At 40.5% G+C, this 27,984-nt stretch overlaps 1 protein-coding gene across 4 annotated transcripts in view; it reads right to left on the bottom strand.

Annotated features, from left to right (window-relative positions):
- esrrga (estrogen-related receptor gamma a) overlaps nucleotides 1-27,984 on the bottom strand; it is an 84,177-nt gene that overhangs the window by 32,143 nt on the left and 24,050 nt on the right. Inside the window, exons 3-6 of one of the 4 annotated variants that reach the window (XM_077563974.1) lie at nucleotides 25,903-26,327; nucleotides 19,286-19,414; nucleotides 7,418-7,528; nucleotides 4,163-4,345 (exon numbers count right to left, since the gene is read on the bottom strand). In XM_077563974.1, the coding sequence (XP_077420100.1) occupies nucleotides 4,163-4,345; nucleotides 7,418-7,528; nucleotides 19,286-19,414; nucleotides 25,903-26,327 (848 nt within the window). The remainder of the gene's footprint in view (nucleotides 1-4,162; nucleotides 4,346-7,417; nucleotides 7,529-19,285; nucleotides 19,415-25,902; nucleotides 26,328-27,984) is intronic. The other 3 variants (XM_077563976.1, XM_077563975.1, XM_077563977.1) reach the window with 3 other exon arrangements.

The following is a 27,984-nucleotide window of genomic DNA, read 5'->3' as shown; positions in this document are numbered from 1 at the left end:
ATGCGGCCTAATACCTAACTCCTGGAGAGCTATTAAAATGAGATCTTCTCTGCACTAATCCATATTATTGGACACCACAAGATTTTCACATCCTGGGAATAATAACATATTTCCTCAAATGGCGGCTTCTGCTTTAATTAATCAGCAGGCGCGTCGTCCACTTGAATAAATGCTGCAACTGAAATAGACACCTCTTTTTCGTCTTGATGAAAAACTAATAGGTGGTTCAACAAGGTGTCTGTCATTCCCATTACTACACCATTATGAGTGTATGTGTCTTCGCCGCAAAATACATTACTTGCAAATGACGCATGGTAACTGTAAAGCTTTCTACAGGGCTTGCCCTTATTTGGGTAGCCAATCACAGGGCACATACTGACTCATCATGTGCTATGTATTTAGTTAAACATTTGGTGAGGTTTGTTTTTAAATCACAATTATTTACTCCGGAGTGAGTGGCCACTTATAGGCCACCGTATAAAGTTATGAATTTTGTTAATAATATAGTTATATGTGACCTCACTAGTCTAAACATGACATTCTGATTAATAGTCCGTTTGTGGAATATGAGTTATGAAGCAAAATCCAGCTGTTTTTATCCATCTCAGGAGGCGGCCATTTTGCCATTTGATGTCGACTGAAGATGACATCATATGTTGTTCAGGTCTCAGGTAACAACCAATCACAGCGCAGCTTTAGAAAACAGGTGAGCTGTGAATGGCAAGTGGCAAAATGGCTGCCCCAAGATGGACTTTGCTTCGTAACTCATCTTCCACAAATGTAATATTAATCAGAATGTCATGTTTAGACTAGTGAGGTCACATATACCATATTATTGTCAAGACATGTTTAAGGTTGACTTCCACTTTAAGTATTGATTATAAGGGCAGGGCCACTCTATTTGGCTCACCCCCAAAAAGTTAATAGTGGACGCTCTTTATGTTTATAAAACTCTTCAAGTGTTTTCAAATGATCACATACTCATACTATATGGTATCGTGTTCTGACATATAATAAAATATATTATATTGAAGCACATTTTGCTGTCATCATCTTGTGGTAGAGTAAATAAAAACTCCCAGCAACAAAATGAGTACAAAATGAGTGTATATACTGTAAATATACACACACACACACAACTTTTGAGTGTTTACATAATTTGTACGCATGTATGTAAATCCTCAACCGTTTTTTTTCTTCTTCTTCCCTTTACGTTTCTCTCCACATGCACTCGTGTGCGCTTTAATATTCTTTGTGGGATATCAAGAGACACACACTAGCTGAAACCTCATTTTCCTCCTCTAATGACATATCAAATGTTTGCATATAGGCCATATCAGTATGGAAATGTGCGCAGGCATACAAGCCAAACCTTGAAATAAAAGAAGCAATCAAAGTGATGTGTGCGCGCGCGCGCGCGCTTTGTCACCAGCTTGGACGAGCCCGTGTGTCAAACGTGACTTGCGGCGCACACAGATACACGCGCGCACACGCGTGCGCACGCACGCACAGCCCGGCCTTGTTATCCGGGGGCCTGTCTTGCAGGCAGCCTCTCTAACGCTGAGTGATGTTTAAATTAGTTTACAATTTAGCCTCCTCGCTATCTGCAGACGGCTCTTAACTCAGCGTGCGCGCGTGTCGTGTTGTTGTGTGCGGCCCTTTGTGCATGTGTGAGCGTAACAAATTGTTGCCAGTACGGCAGACATCTAATGACTTCAAATTAGCTGCCTGGCGCTCGCCTTGACACGTTGTTACCACTGTTCCCAGCCTCTGTGTGTGTGTGTGTGCGCGCGTCACTGTGTGTATGTGTGTGCGTGAGCAGCGCAGCGCAACCATATCATGAAGCATAAATTGGCTTCACCTCTTCTCACTCTGCTTCTGTCTTTTTTCTCTTTGTCGCTCTCCATCAATTTGATTAAAAAATTACTGTAGCATGGCAAGGAAAGGTGTGCCTGCGCGTGTGTACGTGTGCGTGTTCACAAAAAAAAAAAAAACCTTCGTGCGCGCACCTAAATGAATACAATACAGTAGCGTTTATTCTATTGAAAAGAAAAGAATCGACCTGTTAACCTTCTTATCGTACATGAAAGAGGATAACAAATGTTGAAGTCCGGCATTTGGCTCTGACAATCCTTTCCACTCAACACTAGATCACTTCAGGAGTGTGCGTGTGTGTTGTGTGCGTGCGCGCGAGTATTAGATCAGTGTTCAGTGTTGTAAACAGAGCCGCGGATTGCCTTTCTCGCTCGTCTAATCACGCCATCTCTCCGCCGCCAAGCAATCGTCGTGCGTGCACACATGTGCACACGCGTGCACACTTTAGCCTGTGGATAACCACGCTAACCTCATCCCATAAAAAAAAAAAAAAGGAGGGGCTGAAGCAAAATAATGGAAATGTCAAGTTTTGAAATGCAAAAATAACTTTTCAACGGCTAAATGTGGCATGTGGATCAATGAAGTGCATGTCTGCTGACCGTCTGCACATTGATCAATACAAGCCATGCTTAGCCTCATCTCTGTCTCAACCTCGCCATTCATTTCTTATAGTATTCACATCTATTGATAAAAATAATGCATACCGTTCCAAGATCCTTCCATTGACTGCATATCATTGATTTGGACAGTTGAGTATTTATTCTGATCTGTGTATCGTCATTACAATGCAATACGGCTGTGCATAGTAATTTGACTCTTTTCTTGTTTCTATTCTAAGTATGTTCAAGTCAACAAAATGGTTCATCTATGTTAATCTGAGGTTTAGATCCTCACTCCTGCACACTCTACCTGCCTAGGTAGAGATGGATATTCATCATCCATCCATCAATCCTTCGTTCCCTCGCTCCCTACCGTTTATCCATCATTACCTACCCAACTAACCAACTCACTCAATCTGTCATCCATCCATCCATCTCCATCCATCCATCCATCCATAGATCCATCCATCCATCCTTATCTAACCCATCCACCCAATCCATCCATCCATCTGTCTATTTCCATCCATCCATACCAACCTACTCCATCCATCCATGCATCCATCCATCCATCAATCCATCCATCCATCCATACCCAACCTACTCTATGTGTCAATCCATCCATCCATCATCTATCCATTCATAGATCCGTCAATCCCTACCAACCCACTCTTTCCATCCATCCATCCATCATTATCCAACCCATCCATCCATCTGTCCATTTCCATCCATCCATCCATCCATAGATCCGTCCATCCCTACCCACCCACTCCTTCCATCCATCCATCAATCCATCCATCCATACCCAACCTACTCTATCTGTCAATCCATCCATCCATCTGTCCATCCCTACCCACCCACTCCTTCCATCCATCCATCCATCCATCCATCCATACCCAACCTACTCTGTGTCAATCCATCCATCCATCCATGCATCCATCCATCATCTATCCATCCATAGATCTGTCAATCCCTACCAACCCACTCTTTCCATCCATCCATCATTATCCAACCCATCCATCTGTCCATTTCCATCCATCCATCATCCATCCATCCATAGATCCGTCCATCCCTACCCACCCACTCCTTCCATCCATCCATCAATCCATCCATCCATCCATACCCAACCTACTCTATCTGTCAATCCATCCATCCATCCAGCCATCATCCATCCACCCATCCATAGATCCGTCCATCTCTACCCACCCACTCCTTCCATCCATCCATCCATCCATCCATCCATCCATCCATACCCAACCTACCCTATCTGTCACTCCATCTGTCAATCCTTCCATCCATACGTCCGTCCATACATCCACCCATCCTTACCTACCCACTCTGTCAGTCTATCCATCCATCCATCCATCCCTTTTGCATGGTCATACATCTGGATCCTAAACATGATGATGTGGTTGTCCAAGTGGTGCCAAGTAGATTTGTTTCACTCATTGGTTCAAAAGATCATCATTTCATTGTATGGATGTGTATGTTGTGTATGTTGTGAGAGCATTTGGTTGGCCAGTTGGAGGTGTCAAGAGTTTAAACTGTCTGCGTGCGGGGATGAGGGTGAAAGGTCACGTCGTAAGTGTGAGCACACCAACACGCATGCTTTGGATGTGATTAGCAATGTGTGTGCGTGTATGTGTGTGTAATCTCGCAGCAGGCATGAAGGGCAATCAGGCTTCTCCTACCTGGGATGTGCTTGGCCCAGCCGATGTTGACCACCAGCTCTCTGTCGGCCAGGTCGCACAACGTAGTCAGGGCCTTGATGTCGCTGTCGGGTACTGTCGGGTCAGGCATGGCGTAGATCTTCTCTGGCTCGGCCACCAGCAGGTGAGAGACGATTTTGTTATCTGCAAGGCAGCCAAAGGCAACTGACATGACCACCAGACGAGGAGAAAGACACAGAGACAGGGAGAGAGTGAATATATGTTTGTTTGATTTTACACCAGAGCAAGTTGTTTCACACCAGTGTGGGTTAACAAATAATCAATATAGTAAAATGTCACATGCAAATACCTCAAAGGAATGACATGGTCATTAGACATTGCACATAATCATTCAGCTACACAATTCCACATGCAAATCACACTGTAGAATAATGCCGCCTATGATTGCAAGAGCGTCTGATTAGCTATGAAATGTTCAGGCAAAACACTCATTATTTGCTCAAGTCATTTTTATAGACAGTGTAAAATAGACTGATGAGTTTCAATAATGTGAAGCGAATGGAGGACATAACATTAGGAATCAAGGCAGAACAGGAAAATATAATAATGTTGTTTGATATTACGTGGAACAATAATTTAGTTAATTGGAGTACATTTTAGAAGAGGGGGCAGGCAAACCTTTGAGCTCATGACAGGCCATGTCACTGTAGAGGTACATTTTGAGTGTGTGTGTCAATGTTTTTTTATTTTATTATTATTATTATTTTCAATGAATGAATAACCAATCTTTAAGGTGAATACATAATTAAAAAAAAAACTAATATGCAACAAATACTACAATACTCTTGACAATGACAATACAATTTTTTTTATTTTCTAGTCATGTCATATTCAAAGGGTGCGAATGCCGCCATTATTGCCTGCCCTTTCATTTGCACCAATCAAAAGCGGCCTTCTAATTTTTGCTCGACCACAATTTGTGCAATGACAACAAATGTTTAATTCAAGTATTCAATCATAACGCAAAAAGAGGATCATTGTGAAGACGCTCCAAAAGGCCACACACACCATGTGCCTCTCGTTTCCCACCTCAAAGATGCTCATCCATACACATGCAAGGAGGAGATAATAGTAAAAGCCAAACGGCTCAGCCGGTAATAATGACATGTGGTGATGAGATCTCTATGGCCCATTAGCAACACGCAGATATCCTGCTCCCAAATTAATCCACTGACTAATCAAGCACAGGAATAACAACAGAGGAGAAGAGAGCTAAGAGTTACAATAAATAAGCAGGAAATGAGTGTTATAAATGGTTTGTAAATATCAGTTTATATACACACACAATTGTTCTCGTATCGAGCTTGGGTTGCAGGTTACACACACACACGTGCACACAGCTGTATCTGCAAGTAAATCTTACTTAATGTTTCTCTAATTAGAATCAATGGAAACCCATTTCCAAACACTGAGCTATTGTCCTATTCTCACACAATCAATGAGGACGCTGTGGCTTTGTCTACACATAAATAGGCAGCAGAAATTATGTATAAATGTGTTTATATGTGTATAAATATACATATGCAGTATAAACAACACTGTGTAGTATGCAGGCATATGCATAAGTGTTGAGTGGATGTGCAAATTAAAGTTATTTTTTACCATTCCCAGTTTGTCAAAACAAGGAGAATCGCCTACAAGTTGTGTATTTAAGGAAAAGGCAACTTCTGAAAGTTTGCTAGCTATGCCAACAAACGAAGCAAGTTAACAAAACTAGCATCAAGGTTGTAGCACTTAAAACAATAGATATTTGAACACAATTAGTGCTGCGACACGTTGACAGACAATATAACAAGACACACAGGCATATATTCTTTATCCTCTGTGAAAAATGTCATTTTATTTTGTATATTACGTATGTCTGTATTACAATGTCCCCTGGTGGCCACCATGCCACACAAGAAGGACCAATGGGAAACATGAAACAAGAATGAATAAAGAGTTTAATTCCTTATATTCTACAGTATTTAGTTATCTTAATACTGTATGTTTTCTTTTTAAATAAAGCACAATCATGCGGAGTGTTATTTTCTTTAAAAAAAACAAACATGTTACAACATTTTTGTTTTTTGTGGAGCTGGGGCATTTCATCCATTTCAATGGAAAAAAAGATGATTTCACACATGAGAGTTTGATCTATGAGTGCAGTCAAAATACTAATTCAAATTGTAAGTCAAGGCACTAATTTATAAGAATATTATTTTCACAAATGATCAAACTTCACTGTTATGCTCTTCCTCCAAACTGCAACAAAAACTCAAAAGCTTGTTTTCAGCCCTCCAACAAGTCAATGCTACTCACATCTTGCGAGGGATTAAAGGAATAAATACTACCCCTGGAATTTGAATAATAATTAGAGGGTCAATAGTTGATATTTGTTAGCGGTCGATCATTTGGGTTAGTGGAAGCTCACTTCAACAGTGTGTGTATTTGTGCAAACAATAACGTGGCCACAATTGCATGATCCCATCATTTCCATGATTAGTGGTGCAGAAGTTAGCCTAAGCCGCCGTGCAGCCATTCAGCATATTGGGCTAAATCAGAATATGCTCCAGCTTTAAGCAAAATGGGCTTTTGGGAGCAAGCTGCTAAACACTGCTCAATCTGCACTGCCTGTATGCATGTGTGTGTGCGTGAGACCAGACGGTTAGCTAGAGAGCTAACTCTAGTTTGATGCGGTTGCCAGATTGGATTTAATCCGGATTAAAGTTCCGGCTGGTCCCTCCCTACCTAACGCGCCTCCTCCTCCTCTTCTGTGAGAAAGCCCATCATTTAGGTTCACCTCCCATCCCTTCACTCTTACTCCCTCTTGCGCTTGTTCATTTTCCAATCATCAGGTTTTGGCTAGGAATGGACTTGACAGTAAAAAAAACAGCAAATCCGGCCAGAGCTAAATGAATATCTTTAGAGTAAAATATGACACGTATAAAATGTTATGACCCTAAACTGGTAACTGTAGAAACAAGGAAATAAACTAGGCCCCAAACAGATGGGCTTCTCACCACCCTGCGTCCATTTATGCATGTGTGTGTTTGTGTATGCGAGTGTGTAGCCTTGTTTTAACGATCCAACTGTTGTCTACATGAAAACTCTCGGGCCTCAATCATGCAATATTAGTGGAGAAATATTTGACTCATACAGGTATGAAGATTCTTACCCTTTAATGCCAACCATGAGTACATGCATTTATTTGTATGTGTTTGTGCGTGTTCTTACATGGCTTCTTGGCAGGCAGAGCCAGTTGAGGGTTCAGATAAGGACTATTGTCAGCATCTATCCGGCGTTTATACTTCTGTCTTCCACCGCGAACCCTGTCCAGACGAACACCTGGAAACAATGCAGACATAATAAAGTGTGTGTCAATCACAGCCATGGTAAACCTTACACAGTCATCAAGTACATGTAAAAAAAAGTTGAGTTCATTAGTTCAGATCACTTTTAAATGCTGGAAGTTTGAATATTTAAGTAAGGAAGGTCTGCCTAACAGTTTTGAGGTTGGGGGGTTCAAATCTCAAGTCTAGCCTTCCTGTGTGGAGTTTTAAATGTGTAAATTTCCACATTGCCTGTATTTTCTTTTTCAATCTACTGTAAATGTGCCCTACGATTGGCTGGAGAAAAGTAAGCAGATGTACCCTGCCTCCACTGGGATAAATATATATTAAGTATATACTGTACAGCTAGCTAGGTTCTCTTTTTTCTTCCTATTGATCTTGGGGCAATTCTGCGTCACTTCCTGTTCAATTTGGGGCACTTCCTGTTGATATTGGGGCGCTTCCGAGTCATTTCCTGTTCAATTTGGGGCACTTCCTGTTGATTTTGGTGTACTTCCGGGTCACTTCCTGTTCAATTTTGCGCACTTTCTGTTGATTTTGGGGCACTTCCTGGTCATTCCCTGTTCAATTTGAGGTACTTCCTGATGATTTGTGGGGAACCCGTTGTCATTTCCTGTTGATTTTGGGGCATTCCAGGTCACTTCCTGTTCAATTTGGAGCACTTCCTGATTTTAGGTTCTTCCTTGGCCCATGTATCAGTGTTATGTGGAATGGATCTGACTTTTGTACCAAACTAGAGTCAATCTAAGACAGCACATGGGCCTCAGATGCTTTAAAACTAGCCAAATGACAAACCATAAATACAGAGCACCTCATTCAAAGTACATAATACAGTGGAAGAAGCAAAGTTTTAAAGTGTAGAAAACAAAACACAATAGTAAAAGCTTTCATATAGGTGTTTTTAGGGGTAGACTATGCAAGGAATAACAAAAGAACAAAAATAAACTACATTATGACAACCTTTGATGTTATCTGCTCTTAATAATACATACATAAATCAATTTAACTGAGACCAAAGTAACTCAACACATCTGTGGTAAAAAAAGGGCTCGCTATCTCACCACTTCTGTTTCTGAGGCCAATTGCTATCTCGCCCTCTCTCCCTCTGTCACCTTAATTAATTGACACAAAGGAGCCCTAATTTAATTAGGCTTGTCTCTCAGGGTATTGGATGTTACCGTGGTTACCACTTAAAGATGGATAAGGAAGACATAGGTGTCATGTGCCCTGGAGAAAAGGAGGACTCCATTTAGGATAATATGATGGGATTAATAACTATATTTTTTTGCAAGTACTATTTAGGAATGTAGTTTACGAGGGTTTTTTGACAGATTAATTAGGTTCTAAACTGCTTAGCCTTTTGCTAAGCGATGTAAAACACTGCATACTGGTACAGTAATTGCCTTGAGAAATGACTCACCCAACTAAATAGGTTTTCGGGATAAAAGCGGTTGTTTTGCTGATTTGTTTCTTTGAATTTTAAGCACAAATTTCAGACAGCGCTGCACGATGACAGTGAACTCAACTCACCTCACATCAAGCAACACTTTGGAAAATAGTGAATAATTCCTCAAAAAAAGAGGATTCATTTTATTATTAATCTATATCAAATATTTATCAATTTTGCCTCTAAAAATGTAGGTTTAGTGTCAAACTAAACAGAAATCAAAAATAAACATGATCTGCTTCTCAAGACACAAGTCTATTTTGCTTGTGTTGTTGTTAAGAAATGTATAAACCAAATACATCATTGCTCAGTTTTATTGCGTGCTTGAGTAGTGTCTCTGTTTCTAAGACCCAATTTTGGACAGCCAAAGAATCACATAATTAAGTATAAATAAGTTGTAATCATTAAAAAAAAAAAAGACTCACACACGCATTTGTTTAATTAAGACACTGCGTTTTGTGTGTGCGTGTGTGAAAAAGTAAGGAGCCGGTATAAAGAGTACAGGCATTTTAAGGATAATCCAGTGAAGATTACTTTCTTAGTTTAACAAGCAAAACTAATCTTTGTCAGAGCTGCACTTGCTAGCTTGCAAACACACAACCACATACACGCACAGAAGGGGTGTGAATTAGTGCATTACTGGCACAAAAGAGGGAGTACAAGAGATAGAGAATAAAAACGGAAACATGTCATGAGCAAACATGTTATTATTTAAAATTAACAGAAAAACATGCAGGGAAGCTATGCACGCGGTTCATATCGCGCTTTTGGCCGGATACTACGGTGGCCCTGAAGTGCGCAAAATGCCAAAACAAAAAACTACCGCAAATCAGAAAACAAAACACAAAATCAAAAATTTTTTTGTAAAGACGGGTTTTGGCCGGATACTACGGTGGCCCTGAAGTGCGCAAAATGCCAAAACAAAAAAACTACCGCAAATCAAAAAACAAAACACAAAATCAAAAAAATTATTGTAAAGACGGGCATTAATGCATTAAAACTGCAATGCATTGGTGTTGGAGAGGGAGAGAGAGAGAGAGTGTGTGTGTGTGAGAGAGAGAGAGAGAGAGAGAGAGAGAGAGAGAGAGAGAGAGAGAGAGAGAGAGAGAGAGAGAGAGAGAGAGAGAGAGAGAGAGAGAGAGAGAGAGAGAGAGAGAGAGAGAGAGAAGGTCTAGTCTAGCTGCAATGTGGGAGCAGTGTCAGCAAAAGGTCAAGAAACTCTTAACTCTTTGACTGCCAGACGTTTTCAGAAAAGGGATGCCGTGGGTGCCAGCCGATTTAAGCATTTTGACTGATCTTTCAAGGTCCACAGAAAATTATGTGTTTGGACTATGGAAACACACATACTACCAAATGAAAGATTGGACTCTCATCTTTCATCAGAAAAGAAAAGTTTGTTTCTACCTTATTCCGTTTTTTAGTAATCAACAATAGAAAATGGTTAGTTTCATCTCTGTTTTGAAACAAACGTCTTTTAACGTCTTTGGCACTCCTCCATAGGATTTTACTAAACGTTATTTAACGTTTTTGGCAGTCAAAGTCAACAACAGGGGGCAAAAAAAATAAAATAAATAAATATATATATATATATATATAAATAAATAAATAAATAAATATATCTTAAAAATAAATAAATAAATAAATAATAATAATAAAAAAAAAAAATATATATATATATATATATATAAAAACATACAAGCAGCCTGCTCAGCCTTGCACCTGCATGGCCAAACATTTAGTGTCATCTTGGAATAATGCTTTTCTGATGCGCACATAGTCCCAACGAATTGGACACTTTCTCCCAGACTAACTGTAATGTGCAGAATGCAGAAGCGTTACACCCCCCACCCCCCCACCCCCCCAGCTCTCCCTTGTAACTTAAAAGGGCCGACAGTCACTTCATAAAGAGCCCTCTCTAACTACCTCATCTATTTTCCACCAAATTAACTCTCCCCCGGTGCTGATTAATGATCAAATCTAAATGAATCAAATTAAAAATTGAAAATTATATTTCCAAAGCCTACAAAAAAAGAGACAGGAGGAGGCAAGGGCGGAGAGTGGAAGTGCTTTAGCTCATCCTAACAAATGAGCCTTCAAATCATAAAGAATGGCGTAGGGAAGGAGAGAGGGCAAAGAAAATGTAAGCTAGATGTAAAGATGGTGGGTAAAAATGCACGAGGGAGAGCACAATAAATGACTTTATGGGAGAGAAATGGAAATCAAATGTTGATAAAAGCTGATGAAGAAGAATGAAGAGAAGATTGTGATGGAAGGAATTAAGGAGAGAGTTTAACATGGTTGGGGGGTTTGTAATGGATGGCCCAGTAAAAGTAAGAAATTTAAAGGATGGGGGGGGGAAAAAGTGGTGATGTTAGTGCTAATAAATGAAATAGGTTGAGAATAATGAGAGTGAATTGAGACGAGATGAAGAAGAAGACTGAAGACGTCCTTTCATGGTCAAAGCATGATGAAAACCACGTAAGGGTCCAAGTAACGTTTTTTTGTCATCGCCTATAATGTTTTCTTCATTTTCCCTCCCATAAATTATCATTGGTAAGACACTCTCTCTCTTTGTTCTCTGCACTCTCAAGTTCCAACAGTTTTTATTAACCTCTTCATTTGCAAAGTCCGCACTACTTTTGGCCAATCTTTTCCATTTTTTTTTTTAAATTAGTTAATATTTTCCTTTCAAATGTTTTGCCTAAAATGACATTGCAACAGATAAAATTGACTTCATTCATTCTGATGTATATATTTTTTTAAAGTTAGTGAGGGATACGGTACATGAACATGAAGACTTCCCAAGGCCAGTCCCGTCTTCCCACTGGTATGGAAATTTTCAGAGTAGCGACGATCGGAATAGCTGAAGCTAACAAAGGTTTTCCTCCTAATCTTATCGTATTTCACATTCTCTGACCTGTAATGACTGTGCCATCTTTTTGGCCGGACATTTTGTTGCTCCACAGAGCATTATGGTCCTCGACAGCAGCCGACGGGTGAGTCGAAAGTCCCTTGTCACCCAATCATCCAATTTGAAGGCAAATTTGACAAAAACGTGATTAGCGTTAAGTTTGATCTGAAATATGAAGTCAACCCGTAATAAGAAGCAATGTGACTTCAGAAAGAAAGTTCATAATTTGCATCTTTTTTTTTGAAGGCTGATGTGCCATTGCACAATGCTGAAATATAAATGAGATGAAGACAGAGAGGCTTAATTTCAATGGGCTGATGATGTAAGACAAGTCGTGTTGGGATTGGAGTTGGCGTAAGGGCAAGTCAAACGGATTGAGGGGTGACAAAAAGCCCAATGAGAATGTGCTGACGGTGAAAGAGAGAGAGAAGAAGGAGTCAGGGCGAAAGAAGACCTTAGCTAATGCCGAGACACAGAAGAAAAAAAAGCCTGTGACTTTGTTAAAAAGAAAAAAAATATCTGCCCACACTGCAAGCTAGTGTTATCAAATCTGCTTGTTTCTGCTGAGGACATTCAAGATGACAGCATTTGCATTTTCTTTATTGCCACTGTCGTTTGACTAAAGGTAAAGGAGGGCTTGAATTAAAAGATAAAAATAAAAAGCTGATATTGAAATATTGAGGTGATGGCAGGGAGAGGAACGTGTGAGTGACTTTTTCATTTATTTATTTATTTTCCTAAAGATCAGTCCAAATATGACCAGCCGTGCCTGAGGCAGCGAGCAGGTGGCTGTGGTCACTCTTGGGTGGGTCCCCGTGTGTGTAAGAAGATGGCCATGTGTTTGAGTTCACTGTCAGGTCCCTTGAAAAAAAATCAAATAAAATCCCTATTCGATGTGTCATTGCTATTTTCTTCTCCCCAACATCTCGTCCACACGGCGAGGCGTCTGCTTATAGTTTCACCCTGCAAGCTCCCTCCAAAATAAAATCAAGCCTGTGTGGGACAGAGAGGGGCCACTTAGTCGGAGCTCTCGTCACAGTGTTATCACTCCTTTCTGGATGGGCTGCAACCAGATGCCGCACACACACATGCATATCCACATTCACAAGCGCACACACTTAGTGAGGATAGCCACGACAGGCCAGATTTAGCTGCATGCTTCCCATGAGGAAGCGCCAGACGCCACGGGTTGTCTGGCGCTTCTCTCCTCCCTCATTTCCTCATCTTCTCTGGTCTCGCTCAACATTGTTCTGATCTCCTTTCCGTTCACTCTTTACATTCTTCTATTCTCCTTACATTTTTCTCAATAAACTGATATGTTAATGAAATCACTATGGTAAATAGACAAAAGTGGAACGGAAATGAAATAGTGAATATATGAAATAAACGGCAAATTGAGCATTTGATTATTATTGTATTGTATTTTATTTTTACATACTTATTTTTCCTGTTACACATAATCAGCTAAAATTAAATACAAATATAAATAATTATATTATATATATATATTATATATTATATATATATATTAGGGGTGTCAAAATGAGGGCATTAATTTCATTTAATTTAAAGTTAATTTCATTTATTTTTATTAATGATCGTCCCTTACTTGGAAAACCTAAACTGGGGGAAATCCAGTTGCAACGCAATCAAAATTTAGCAGCAATACATTTTATAATAATGCATATGTTTGTGGAGATTGGGGTCAAGTTGTATTTTACAATTTAAAAAATGTGCAGAATTGGACAAGTTACTTCATGCCAAAGATTAGAAAAAAAAATGCACTGAGCTGTCACCAACGTCTTACAAATGCAATTATGCCATCTAGTGGTAGAAAAATGACCTCAACGCAACTCAAGATCACACTCTTTTGTACAGTACAGTAAATATTTTTTTTAATTTAAACTAAATTCTATGCACCCACATTTCTATTAGTTTAACATTTTTTCCATTTTTATGTTAACACGAGCATGAAAACTTTTTATTCTACATTTAGAAGAGATATAAAATTACAGGAAATATTTATATGAAAAACACTAGACTACAAATAGAAGCAAAAAGAATAGAATGTATTATTGTCAAGAACTGTTTTGACTCGAATTCCCCCTTAAAAGGAAAACGGATAGAAGTAAGGATCAAATTGGAGAGTTACGACACGTTACCAGCTGCATATGGACAACAAACACACTCACGCAGAAAGAAAGTGTCATACACAGACTGTGGCATTCCAACCAATCTCCCTCATTAGGTCTTGGGGAGCATGGCCAAAGTTGGCATTGAGCTGCTGTGTGTGTGTGTGTGTGTGTGTGTGTGCGCGCGCGAGTGTGTGTGCACGCAAGGCCACATGCCAGGCTTTATATGAGCGGCGCGTGGTCTGGTGTCCCTGCTAGCCGACCATCTGAATCCAGCTGGCCGTTTATGACTTGATAGAGATTGAGGCTTCGGTCTCGGCTCGGACATGTTGCGTCCGTCTCTTTAAAGCAGGACGCACGTGTGACGTGCCGTCATCAAAGCCGCACACTGTTGTCAATGGGAGCATATGCACGCTACACATGCACCCATTGTTTCTGCCAAAACCTTTCATGTTCAATTGTCTGATGTGCGTTTTGTATTCACATCACGACACTTTATTTCTGATGTTTGATGCCAGACTTTTTTTTTTGGGGGGGCAAAATATGCATAAAGTGCGTTTAAGGGGGAGCAAATCAAATTGCTAACACAGACACCCCAGGTGATCGTTTTGCACTCGTCTGCTTCATTATTTCCAGCCAATCTTTTACCTGCAATCACACCCCCCTCTCCGGCAACACGCTTCTCCCTAAGCCCCGCCCCCGCGACCTTTCGGGCTTCAGCTGACGCATCATTATGACCTCATTAAAAATGGACAGACAGTCATTGCCAGAGGGGAAGTTCTCATAATCAAGTCAGGCTTTTTAATTGCCTGGCTCCAGAAATTAGCTGCTACATATTGGTGGGTGGGCGTCCCCGCGTTCCTACGCTTACTGCCTTCCTCTGCTTGTTTACTCTTTTTCCTCACACACTCTTAAACGGCTGAATGTGTTTGGAATTTGAATGATACTATCGTTTAAGCGCATAAATGCTAAGGTCACTGATGGTGCAGTGGGTCAAGTGCTTGACTTCCGTGCAAGCAATGTGGGCTCACTTCTCACTTGGTGACGGCGTGAATGGTTGTCTGTGTCTTAATGTGCCCTGCTACTGACCGGCAACCAGTCCAGAGTACTGTATAGTGTGTCTTTCAGTATAGATCCTAATGAGAATAAGTGGCACAGAAAATGGATGGATGCTGATTTCAAAGATTGTAGAATAGAGTGCGATAATGAAATGGTATGTCCAGCCAACCAATGAAAACATGTTTTCTAATGTAACTTTTTTGACTGAGACTCATTGGATTATGTTTACTGAATTATGAGATGTTTCACTTTTTTATTGTATATTTTTTTAGGGATGTTCGATAACGCTTTTTTCAGACCGATGCCGGTACAAGTACTCAACTCGAGTAGACACGATATCAAGTACCAATACTACTACTACTTTTGATACATACTGTAAATGTTCCCCTAAAAACAATGACAGATAATTTTAAAGAAAAACTTATATATGGTAATCCGACATAGCATTTTTCCTTAAAATTGCATGAAATGAATGTACATTTCTGTTTTCATAATTTTTGATTTTTAGTTCCGGATCGTTAAACAGCCACAAGAGTGCACCATGAGTTACCGGTACCTTGAAATAAGGCCAGCTATAAGTACGAACCCGCTACCTGGTATTGGTAATCGTTCATCTCTAATATTTTTGTATCGTTTTGTTTCATTTCTTGAATTTTTGTACGCTTCAAGAAGACTTTATAAAAATTGTGTGTCAATAATGGTTTTCTTCAAATATATCACATAGTCACAAATTGTGTGATACAAAATATTGGCAAAATATTGCACACACTGTCAAAACCCCCGACTATCACTGTTAGTTAGCACTGATGCTAACTCATCAAATCCTGTCTTTGTAAAGAAATAATTTATTATGCAGCATTTGTATTGGCTCATAGTAGATTTTTATTGTATGCAGCAGTTTGCGGTAATCCTGTGCAGATGAAAACTAAATAAAAATGGGATCTCCAATAGAATAAAGCAAAGATAAAGGACTACGTTTACTTCAGTTAAAGTACAATTCATCTCCTCCCATTCTACTCTTGGATGGAAAACACAAAAACAACTTCAATGAACAAAGTTGTTATGTAGAGTGGGACCCCGTGAATTAAATTCACACCTACCGATACAAATGGGATGGCTGTGGTGTGTCAGGTTGATGTATACTGTATATATATATATATATATATATATATATATATATATACTGTATATATATATATATATATGTATGTAGGCCTATTTGTGTGTTTGTGTTGGTACGTGTGAATGATGTATGCGCAGCCAAAACAGCTATTTGTTTTCCTCTTTGAGAACGCATGCAAACAGTATACGATGAAAGCATTTAATAATGAATTGTAAACCCTCTAGTTTGTCACCTTTCCTCAAACAAATAATCTGCCCAAGTGAAAACTTTAGGCAAGTAGAAGCTGCCAATAACACACTAGCTTATAGCCTGCATGTGTATTGGTCCAATGCACGTGCATGCAAGCAGACTTAGGGGACACGACAGGAGATGAAACATGGCTTCTGCCAATGTCAGATTGACTGGGAGAACAAACGCTACGGCAGCAGCTTGTTGGGAGGGAATAAAGTGTGTGTGGTGGGGGGGGACTAAAGAAGAGATGAGTTGGCATTTATAGTGGAGGGAAAGGTTTTGTGGCACTCCTGGGAAAAAAAATATCGTTTCTTCTGCTTATTTACAACACCATCTACAAGCTGTTTGCTAAGGTTTTGTACTTATTCATGGTTGCGGTATGTCATGTCAAAGAGCCAATACAAAAAGCTCTATCAGAAAATTGTCACGAAGGTACTCATGTTTATTTTTGTGGTTGTAGTTTGCAGTGCGCTGCATAAAAATGAAAGGCGTTTTTGGGCTAAATAAAGATGTGAACATATTAGAAAAAACAACTTTCAGCATGATAAGATGGAGCTATACACCGTTTAAAACGACAAGCGCAATAATGAACACATGATAAGTAAAAAATGCAAAAGCAGACAGCTCCATTTTTTGTGTGACATGAATAAAATCAGTTTATTTTTTATTTCTACTTCCAGGTCACAGCTATTAGTAATTATTTAGGGCTGGAATGGGCTAAACTAAAATGATGTAGCAGGCCACAACTTTTCATAGGACCACACACTTCCTCCTAACCAGATGTAGGACAAAAATGCCATTTTAGATATGGACAAAATATGTGCGTAAATATACTTCATTTTTTATAATACATTTCTCAATACATGTATAATATATTCAACAATATTAATGGTAAGAACTCATTTTGTGCATTTTTTTCCTCACAAAAATCAACTCAAAATGTATAATATTATTGAGGTACTATGATTGTCCTGCATATCATTCTATTCTATATCCGGCCTACTCTTGCTGTAGTAGGGTGAAAGCAACTGTAGGTCCCCCCCCCCCCCCCGTTTTTTCCACAATGTTATTCACTAACAGCCATTTTCACTGAAGCAACCCCCTTCGCTCCCGGCTGTTTTACTGGATTTTGACTGATTTTGCACGGCCCACAGAATATTCTGTTCTATTGCTATAAAAACATGGAACCTACCAAAATAAAGATTAGTGTCTCTTCTTTCATCAAGAAAGAAAAAGTATATTTTTATCTGATTCCGTTTTGCAGCAATTATCATTAGAATATAGCTTCATCATTATTCAAAAATCAGTTTAAAACTGTAGGGAAAAGAGGTTTTTGCAACATGGCCCTGGCGGATCTCTTATACTCTGCTGCCACCTGCTGGCCGTTTTTGAAATAACTACCATTGCTTTAAGCGTTCTCTTCAGTTCAGAGGCTGCATCAAAGCCTTCTGTATGTCGTGAGCATAAAAAAACATAAAAACGTATGAATATGTTTTTGGGAATAAATTAGTTAATTTTGAATATTTGTTTTATCCCCCCCAAGATATATATATATATATATATATATATATAAAACCTCAACTTAAATTAACATAAATTATTAACCCATAATAACTCTACATTGTTTGTTATCTCTTCGATCCATTTGACCCACTCTTTGTAGAACCTGCAGACCAGATCACTAACGTCAGTCTCACAGAATTATTATATTTTATGCTCACTTTCCAGCACAATCAAAGCAATATTAGCAGCAAGTTAATGAAGGACAAGTTTGAAATGGCATAAATACGTACGGGCTTGTGATTGGAGATGATGGCAACCGCACCAAAATGTGTTTTCGGAGAGCAACTATCAGCGCTCTTATATCGTGTGTCGCCATCCTGTGAAGGCATACTGTACCTAATAAAGTGTCAGCGGCGGTGAGTGTACGTCACCACGTCGGGATGGAGAGGAGCGCAAATGTAGAGGTGAGTGGATGGATGAAGTGGTTGCACAAGCATGAGTGGGAGAAGAGGAGGGCGGCGAGAAGACAAGAATGGATGACGAGGAGGCTGCCGTGCGTCGGCCTGAGTCGCGTTCCCTGACCGCGGCCGGGAAAAGGGAGGGCGGGGGGCATCGTCCAGGTCTCCCATCAATTACAACCTTGACCCTCCTTCTCCCTCTGCTTTCTCTCACACACACTTTCTACTTCATTCGGCCACCCTGCCCCCCCCCCCCCCCCCACCTTGCCTCTCATCCTCCCCCGGCCCCTCTCCTCGGCCGCCTATAAATCAATCTCTTCTCCCAAGCCTCCTCCATTCCTCCCTTCCTCCCCGGCCGTTATTCCCGTTTCTTAGACTTTCTCTATCGGCCGTCCTCTTCCTCCTTGCGTGGCAGAAAGTGCGGTGGGAGTGGAAAGGTCAGAGGTGGGAAGAGCAAAGGCAGAGAAAGAGGCAGAGCTACCAGGGGAGTGTGAAAAAGAGGAATGAGTGTATTTAATCAAAGTGGTGCCGGGGCAGTCATATCAGTTGTTCCTTTTTCAGCACTGTTGGAGCTACTAATGTTACCTCATTTAGACATAACAAAGGTGTCGTGGGCAGGTGTTTGGAGAAAATGACTATGCTAAAATGCTACCTCAAATACCGCTTTACAGTATTTTAAACTTCTATGATGACAAAGAATGAATTATATTTACATTTAATGAACAAACTGGAAGATCGAAAAAGAATCAAAATTAACACATTCTATTAATCCTAGCCACACATCAATTGGTTCTGCCTGTTCTGTATTTGAATGCAATATTGCTCTTCATTACTGCCACTGGAATGTTGTTTTCGCTCACAGCTAACGGAGAAAGATTAGGAAGAGACCTTTTCCCTTACCCTCCCTCAGCATGCCCACAGTCAGACACTTCATGAAGCGGCAGGCCTGGCACGACTTGCGTCTCCTCTTGGTGATTTCACACTCGTTGGTGGCTGGACAGCTATATTCGATGTTGCCTGTGGGGGGGGGGGGCACAAAAGAGAAGGTTACATTCTAGAAATGTATTGAAACAGGTTTACGTCTGTCGATACCACTTAGTACAGATGGTTCTTCTCAGCCCGTGTATTCTTTTAAGGCTTTGTGTCATAGAGCACTCGGCGAAAATGTGGAGGCTCTCACCGAAAAGTGGGCATCCATCAATGACGGGCCGACGTAACGACGGGAGTACCCACCTCTGAATATTAAGTTAGTGAGTAGGCTAAATGTGAGACACTTTGAAGGTGCAGGTGTCAAAGCGAGGTTGCGTGACCGGCTCCTGATCACTCACTAACAGTGGCTCAGAGCTCAGGATAAGAATATTAGCTCATCTAAGTCTGTTAAGTGAAAAACCTTGGCCACCAAAAAATCATCTGACACGCCCAAGAGGTACCATATTTGTGCTTGAAAGATGACATTCATCCTTTTTTTTTTTGTTTAATTGAAAGGGGAAAAGTACATTAATGAACACTGGTACAATACCTAAGTAAATGTGCTGAAGTTAGCATACAGCTAACTAGCTAGCTAGCTTCATTTTACTTCAAGCCAGTTATGTATTTTAGAGACAAGTTACAAAATTGACTTGTAGAGGTATAAAAAATAATTCAATAACTCTAAAAAAAACAACAACAACCCTCTAAATGTTCTTTTTTTCTTCCAGAAGATAAATACATTGCCCCAGTAGCCGAGTAAGCTCAAGTGTCTCCCAGTGAAAGCGAATAAACAGTGATTACTATTGACTGCTGCTGTAGAGAGGATGTTTTCTCATTACTCCACTGATTAAGGGGGCTAGTTAGCTTGGGAAAAGGCTAAATGCACAAACTGGTCTTAATGGCTAACAAGACCCTTGTTAATTGGCCATGTTAGTGAAAGTAACTGGCTAAACATGCTAAACGCTGGGGAAACCTAATAGTCACCGCTAATGGGACATGTTAGCCCGCAATGTAGAAGATACGGGTGGAGCACATTAATTCAGCAATTACTTAGCACTAAGGCTAGATGTGCTAATGACGCCAAACCTTAGTCCGTAATGGGCCTCGTTAGTGCATATGGACTAGCTAAATGAGTAAGTGCGCTAAAGAGACACTTACAGCTGGTGATTTGCAACACCTTGACTCAAAACTAGTTTGCATGAAGGATGCTACATAGTAAAGAGCAGTCTGGAGCGAGCAGTCTGGATGCTCTTTGTATGCTATGACATCCTTCAGGTAGAGAGGTTAAAATGTACGAACAAGAACAGCAGGATGTAATGGCTCCATAGGAGCGTGTGCGTCTTTAGTTCTGCCTACACGCCTCCTCTTCTTGGACACCGAAGCTAGGCTTTTCGAACCCAATGATTCTTCTAGGAGGCTACTTTGTATAACGTGCAGACCGTCGGTGTCCGTGAGGGGGGATATATGAGGGCCTCAAATCCCCTGCAATCTCCTTTGAGGTGTATGTGTGTGTCCACGTGCTGCATGACAATTGACCACCATTGTGGAGTCCTTGTAACATCATATTTGTGTCTACAATATACACCAAGTGATGCATTGTAACTCATTTTAAATGGATGACAATGTGACGTACATTCAACGCTTTATACTGTAGTAGATTTTTTTTTAATGTAAATAAATTTTTAATACGTCATAAAATAGGACATTTCATTGATGTTGGTCGAAGGGGTGGTGTTTTATTTGAGTTGAGCAAAATGTGGACAGTGGAACCACGGTCTCAATGTGGCCTAATTTTCGTACCACTGTTTTAGATGTTTTTCACCAAAATTTTGCCCCCATTTTTCATACACAGAGCTTGAAAAAAAAATTATTTCATTCCGGAGCAAAGTGGACTTGACCAAGCACTTAATTCCACTGTTAAATGCGCTAATTGTGTCAATCTTAGCTTAGCTTAGCAATTAGCATGGCTTTTCCCTCTGTCAGAAAATTCATCATGCGCTGGAGCCTATCGCAGCTGTCTTCCAACAATACTTGTCAAACATGTAGCTTATTCGCCCAAATGGTGATGTTGATTATTGGGTTCGAAGCGACAATGCAACGTGTTTAGCCGCAGCAGTAGCAAGCCAAAGCACCTTGTTAGCTAGCTGGTTCAGCGTAAGTTGCACCAAGCTGTGCCTTCAACTTCTGACTACCCGCTTTGTGTAACATGAACGACTCAGCCCAGTGATGCTTTTCAGGACGTCTTGGCGGTTGATTCTTAGTTTTGCTATTCAATACGTTGTAATGAGGCACACAATTCCAATTTTGCCACGCAAACTGCAATGCGAAACAGCTAATTTTGACTCTTGATCCTCAATGATAAACTAGAGGTATTTTCTATAAAATTATTTTCTGTATACCCTATTTTCCACACTATAAGGCGCACCTAAAAGCCTTTAATTTTCTCAAAAACCGACAGTGTGCCTTATAATCCGATGTGCCTTATATGTGGATCAATATTGGTTAGGTAAGCTCCATCTAGAGGATGCTTACCGCAACCCCAGCCACTACAGTAGCTTCTATTCTGTGCGCCTTATAATGACTTATATATATGGAAAAAGTTTTTAAATAGGCCATTTATTGAAGGTGTGCCTTATAATCCGATGCGCTTTACAGTGCGATAAATATGGTATATTTTCACTTGTCTGGGATGGATTATTTTGATTTACGTTATTTTTGATGGGGGATACTGCTTCAGTTTTTGTACAGTTGTTTTTAATCAGACTTTTTGGAACATTTAACGAAAACCGAGGGCCCACTGTAAAAGACCGTCACATTTGATTTCTATTTTGGGATAAGGTTTTAACATTCCTGTCATTTTCTTCAATTTCTAACTTCAAGATGGTCAACTTTATCAATAGATGCCTCATTGACAACATCATTCTGTCTTTCAGCGCCACGTCGTCTGACCGAAAGCCATCTTTTGTGCTCTACCTTGTACCCATTTTGTGGCTCTCGTCTCATTTCATCCTGTCATTCCACACCCACACTCGCCTTTATGCATCCCCCTCTCTCAATAAGGGGGTGATAGATGCACGTTGTCAGGTGTTGCTGGACCGACGCCACAAAAACAGCAGCTGCCACAGCCACTTCCTCCATGCTGTGATGCGCACACAAACACAAACTCATGCACACATACAAAACACAAACTCTCCATCCACATGCTTGGCCATCATCCTCCATCATTTCCGTTCCAATATTCCTCCTATAAATGTATTTTTCATTCAAAAGCTTGTTCTCCTCCTTTTCCTTCTCCTCTCTTCTGGCTTCTTCCACTCCGCAATCTCCTCCCTGTCCAGCTGGAGGTGTTTTTTTGGTGATTACCTGCGGTTTTATTGGCTAATGGCTTGAAACATACCAATATGGCTGCCACTGCCCATCTGAGCCTGGCCCCGCTTGCAGCCAAGGCGCACAACTTTGACACACACAACCCGCACATAAACACGGGTACGCGTGCACGCTCATATTACTGACATGCATGCAAGCCAACGTGCGCAGACACTGTGTGGAAGAGTTTGGCGTGCACGGTGGCCAATGATAATGTCATGACCCATTTGCTCCAGTAGGTCTAAGACAGTATGCAAGCCAAAACACGTGAACTGTAATGATAGCTTCATTTACATAAAGTATAAATAGGCTGGAAGTAGAATTTGGTTAGTTGATCATCAGAACCATTTTCCGCTAATTGGATGGATGATTTATAAATTCAGGGTCATTTTACAACAACAAAAATGTGCTCTCAAGAACATGAAGCTAATCTACACAAGGTACCATTAACTTTGTTTAGAATTTTTTAAATATAACTTCTGTATTGAATCTCATTAGACCATTCAGGTGTAGCTAATGAAGTTTCCATGCCAAGCTTTCGTGACAGTGACCCAATGCTACTCAAATATCGCGACCTCTAGCCTGCGTGACCCGCAACACATATCTACAGCAAAGGAAGGGTGGGGATTACAAGTGGAGTGAAAATGATGGAACAAGAGCGAGGCGGACACACAAGGTCACACCGCCAAATAAGCTGGGCATCATATCTATACAGTGGCGCTACGCTTGTGTTTAATCTGTAAGCGAGTCCTCACCTATTGAACTTTTAACAAGCTCTCTAAATGAAATGGGCCACGTGGACAGTGTAGACAGGGGCAGCAATCGCGGATGAATTAGGGGTCAAAGCAACACGCGGCGTGATTGCGAGGCCGTGTGTATGTGTGTGCGTGTGACAGTCTATTTAAGGGGGAGTTTGTGTGTTTATCTCGACATGTGCGGGGCCCAATCTCTTTGTCGGGCATGGGCCGTGGCCTGATCTCATCCCATAATAAACACATACAGGTCATCTGTGGGTAGTGAGCATCTAGTGGATATAAGACCTCCATCCCCCCGCATCTTGCCCCCCCCCCCTCGTTTGGCCCCTCTCTCTAGGGTTTTACTGGGAAAGCTGCTTATCAGAAGCAAAAGAAAGCAGCGACGGATAGGTGGATGGATGGAAGGGCAGATAGATGAATCCTGTCTGATATGACTGACTGACTGACTCGGTAGATCAATGATGGCCGGACCGCTGACTGCTTGGAAACAGAGTTTTCCTGTTGCAAGATGACAGACAAGCGCGCTGACCTGACAACAGACTGACGGGACGATTAGTACTCACTAACTTCAACTTATCTTAATAGAAACTCACTGGCCACTCACTACATTATGGGCAATGTAAAAAAAATGAAATAATGAAAAGTTACATCCACTGAGCAAAGCGTAGAAGTACGTTCTGTATTTTTTAAGAACAAAACTGAGAGAATCGTTTTATTTGAATCTTGTTTACATTTAGTGTGTTTGTAAGAGTACTTGAAAGGCTTCACATGACATTTTTCTTGTATTATTTATTATTACATATATTTTTGTCAAACAACTTTTTCATGCATATGCAATGGATTGCCAAATACTCGCGGGAGTTAAAAAAAAAAAAAAAAAAAAAGAGTTTCCAATGCATTTCAGTGGTTATACGCGGATTTTCGCTCTTTGAGGGTCAGCTCGATTCCTATCCTCCGTGAATATCAAGGGTTCAGTTTATACACAGCACAGTCAGGGCCTGTTCTAAAAATAGTTCACCAGGAATGTCGTAGAAGTGATCATTTGAAAATGTAAACACTGTCAGAGATTTATAGAAATAATGTTGCATATTGATATTTGTTTATGACCTTGTTAAGTCATTATTGACAATTATCGGTATTGTGAGAAATCATTAACATATCAGTGTCTTATTATACTGTAGATAAATATAATAAATGATTAAAAACATATAATTTGGTAGGTAATTTCAACATTGTGTATCAAACTGGAGGCGCTTTATTATTTATTCGGGCATATATTGGCAATATTTGGATTTTGAAAGAGTTGTTGACTTCATTATCAAACAACAGATCATCGGTCCATTGTTGTGGTTTTGTGCTGAGAGTTGCTCGCAATCGAGAGGACAATAGCGTGGTCCAAATACCTGCAAACCCACTTGAAGATGAAACAAGAGTGGCACAACGGATTAGCGAGCCTAATTCCCGCTACTCCGCTCATCATGTGGATTACTGCTCAATCCCCTCTCTCCTCTCCTGCTAACCTGAACTCCTCACCCCTAGACATGACCTGTGACCACGCTGTGACTCTATATGATCACCTAGACAACAGGCTTATGCCCAACTCTGTTGCTGACGAGCATTTGAGGTTAGATATGGCAATGCAAATAATATCTAGAAAATGCTTTTTGCTCTTAAAACGACAGGCCAAGGTTGAGGGTGCACTTGGGGGCGTCTGTGTCCATGCTTGATGCTGGACTGGAGAACAAACTCGAGGATATCTAAAATTGTAGAACTGAACTAAATGTATATGATGACATATGCTGAATGTATAGTATTTCTGATTTCACAAGGGTGCGGCACAAAATGCTAATTTGTCAAATAACACATCAGTATACCATCATGATAAATGGATGTTCTGACTGAGTGTTTTTTACAATTTAATGTAAAAAGCTTAAGATTTAATATTTATAGATTTATTGACATTTTTCATAGCAATTCTGCACCTTTTTTAAGTTCTATTTGTATTGTCAGATCATGGCCCCTTAAAAAGGAATGTGACCAAATTTCAGGAAAAAAAACAAAAACGTCTCTAAAGTCACTTAGGATTTCTAAGTAACGTCATGCATGAGATTATGTTGAATGTTTAGATCTTACTTTTAAAAAATGCTTGGGAACATATTTACTCTACTTTAATTTATTAACTTAATACTAAAAACTGCAAAAAAAAAGGGGGATTGGCATGGATCCTTGAGGGACGCCAGTTTAGGTATCAGGCACTGCTGATGAGCAAAGCACTGAACCTCAAGACAATTGAGCTGCACACTCAATTGGAAATCCTTCCTCAGAGTGAAAAGAGAATTTCCTTTCAGTTCTACATTAAACGTAACTAGTCGAAATAGCAGACATGCATGCGGACAAGAGAAAGTGGAAACCAACCTTGAATGGTGCGTTTGAAGAAGGCCTTGCATGCCTCGCATGACGCCACACCATAGTGGTAGCCAGAAGCAATGTCGCCGCACACCAGACACAACCTCTTGGGCATGGAATTCAACATGTACTCGCATTTTATCTGCGAATCTTCCCCGATCGTTGACGAACAGTCCTCGTAGCGCTTTGATCCGGGGCCGCCGGCGGGACCCAAGGTCCCCGCGCCAGAGCCATAGAGACTCGGGGAGTCTAAACCGTTGGGGTGGCCGTTCATGGTGGAAGAGTAGGAACCTGACGCGTCGCTGGAGCCGCCGGGGGAGTGGTGGTTTAGACTGTCGGTCAAGGAGGCGGGGCTAGATGGCTCAGTCTTTATATACGAGGACGGACAGTTTGACTCTAGGTGGCGCTCCTTACTGGACATTCTGCAGAGAAGCCTGAGGGAGGGAGGCAGAAAAAACAAGAGAGGGAATATATTAGAATCTGGTGCAATTATGATGAATCGACCTATTTAAGTGTGTTAGAAAAGTTCCAGAAAAGGGGTCACTCCTGGAAAGATTCGTAGGGGATCCTCCACAGAGCTTGAGCTTGGCAAACAAAAATATACATGTATATTATAGGTGTCAAAACGCCACAAATTTTTTTAACGTGCGATTAATGACCAACCCTTACTGGGGAAATTCCAGTCGCAACGGCGCAGGCACGTCCACGTCAAAATTTAGCAGTAATAAATTTTATAATAATGCATATATTTGTGGAGACTGGGTTCATGTTGTATTTAACAAAGTGCAGAATTTGACAAGTTACTTCATGTTAAAGATTAGATAGCTCTTAATATGAAAAGAAAAATGCACTGAGCTGTCACCAATGTTTTACAAATGCAATTATGCCATCTAGTGGGAGAAAAATGACCTCAACGTAAATCAATATCACACACTTTTTTACAGTACAGTCCGTTTAATTTGTTTTATTTGTTTTCCACTTATGTTAACAAGATTATGAAACTTAATATTTTATTGTACATTTAGAACAGATATAAAATTTGCTATTAATTGCGAGTTAACTATTGAAGTCATGCGATTAATTACGATTAAAATTTTTAACCGCCTATTCACATGACACCCCTAATATATATCTATGATAGAAAAAAATACTACTACTACTACTACTACTAATAATAATAATAATAAATACAGAAATTGACCAGGAACCAAATATAGAGCTATATGGCCATTACTACACTGAGTGAAAACGGAGCATGGAACCAGTCCTTCTATTGCGGAAATTGCAGCTATTTTATTTTTTTTATATATCTCGCTTTGTGTACTCAAAAAAAACATCCTTCTCCAAATGGTTCCCACCAAGTTAGAAGCTTGTCTTGACTTGTCCAAAATGTCTTGGTTGGATGAAGAATTAAAATTCAAAGGGGCCTAAGACCAATCCCATAATTGATTAATTAATTGATTCCGGGTGGTGTCTCTCTGCTTATGTATGCTTCCTCACAAGTTACAAAGCTCTTAAAAATCCATCCATCGTTACCCCCCCCCCCCCCCACACACACACACATTCATTTGACAAAGAGAACATTGGTAGCAAAAGAACCACTAGGGGCAGGCTGTGTAGGACAGATCAGCAGGGAGGCATTTGCACTATCACACTCCCTCACACACACACACACACACACACACACACAGCAAGCACATGAGCATGCTTGGGGCCGGTCGCTCATCCGTCACTCGCCAGTCAATAGGCGCTTGTTCAACATGAAGGTAATCAGTAAGCAGCCTCTTTGCTGCTCCATCATCACAAAGACAGCCACACACACACACACACACACATAATAACCCCACACCCACAAATACACACTGGTGGTGGCTGAAGAATTTAGGACCTACACAGAATAACATTTCCTTTAGTGGTCAAATTGTTTCTCTTTCCTTTCCTTGTCCAAGTCTTCTTTTACATACTCCCCTAAGGAGAGTGTTGTTAATGCCAATTGTAATTAACAACTATCTTCTTGCTGTCTATATCTCCCCTTCCCATCCTTTGTCCACTTTACTATCTCTCTGCCTGTCTCCCTATCACCTCCTATTC

Source organism: Vanacampus margaritifer, chromosome 4, assembly GCF_051991255.1.
Source record: "Vanacampus margaritifer isolate UIUO_Vmar chromosome 4, RoL_Vmar_1.0, whole genome shotgun sequence".
Lineage (NCBI taxonomy): Eukaryota > Metazoa > Chordata > Actinopteri > Syngnathiformes > Syngnathidae > Vanacampus > Vanacampus margaritifer.
This window is presented reverse-complemented; position numbering and strand designations above follow the sequence as displayed.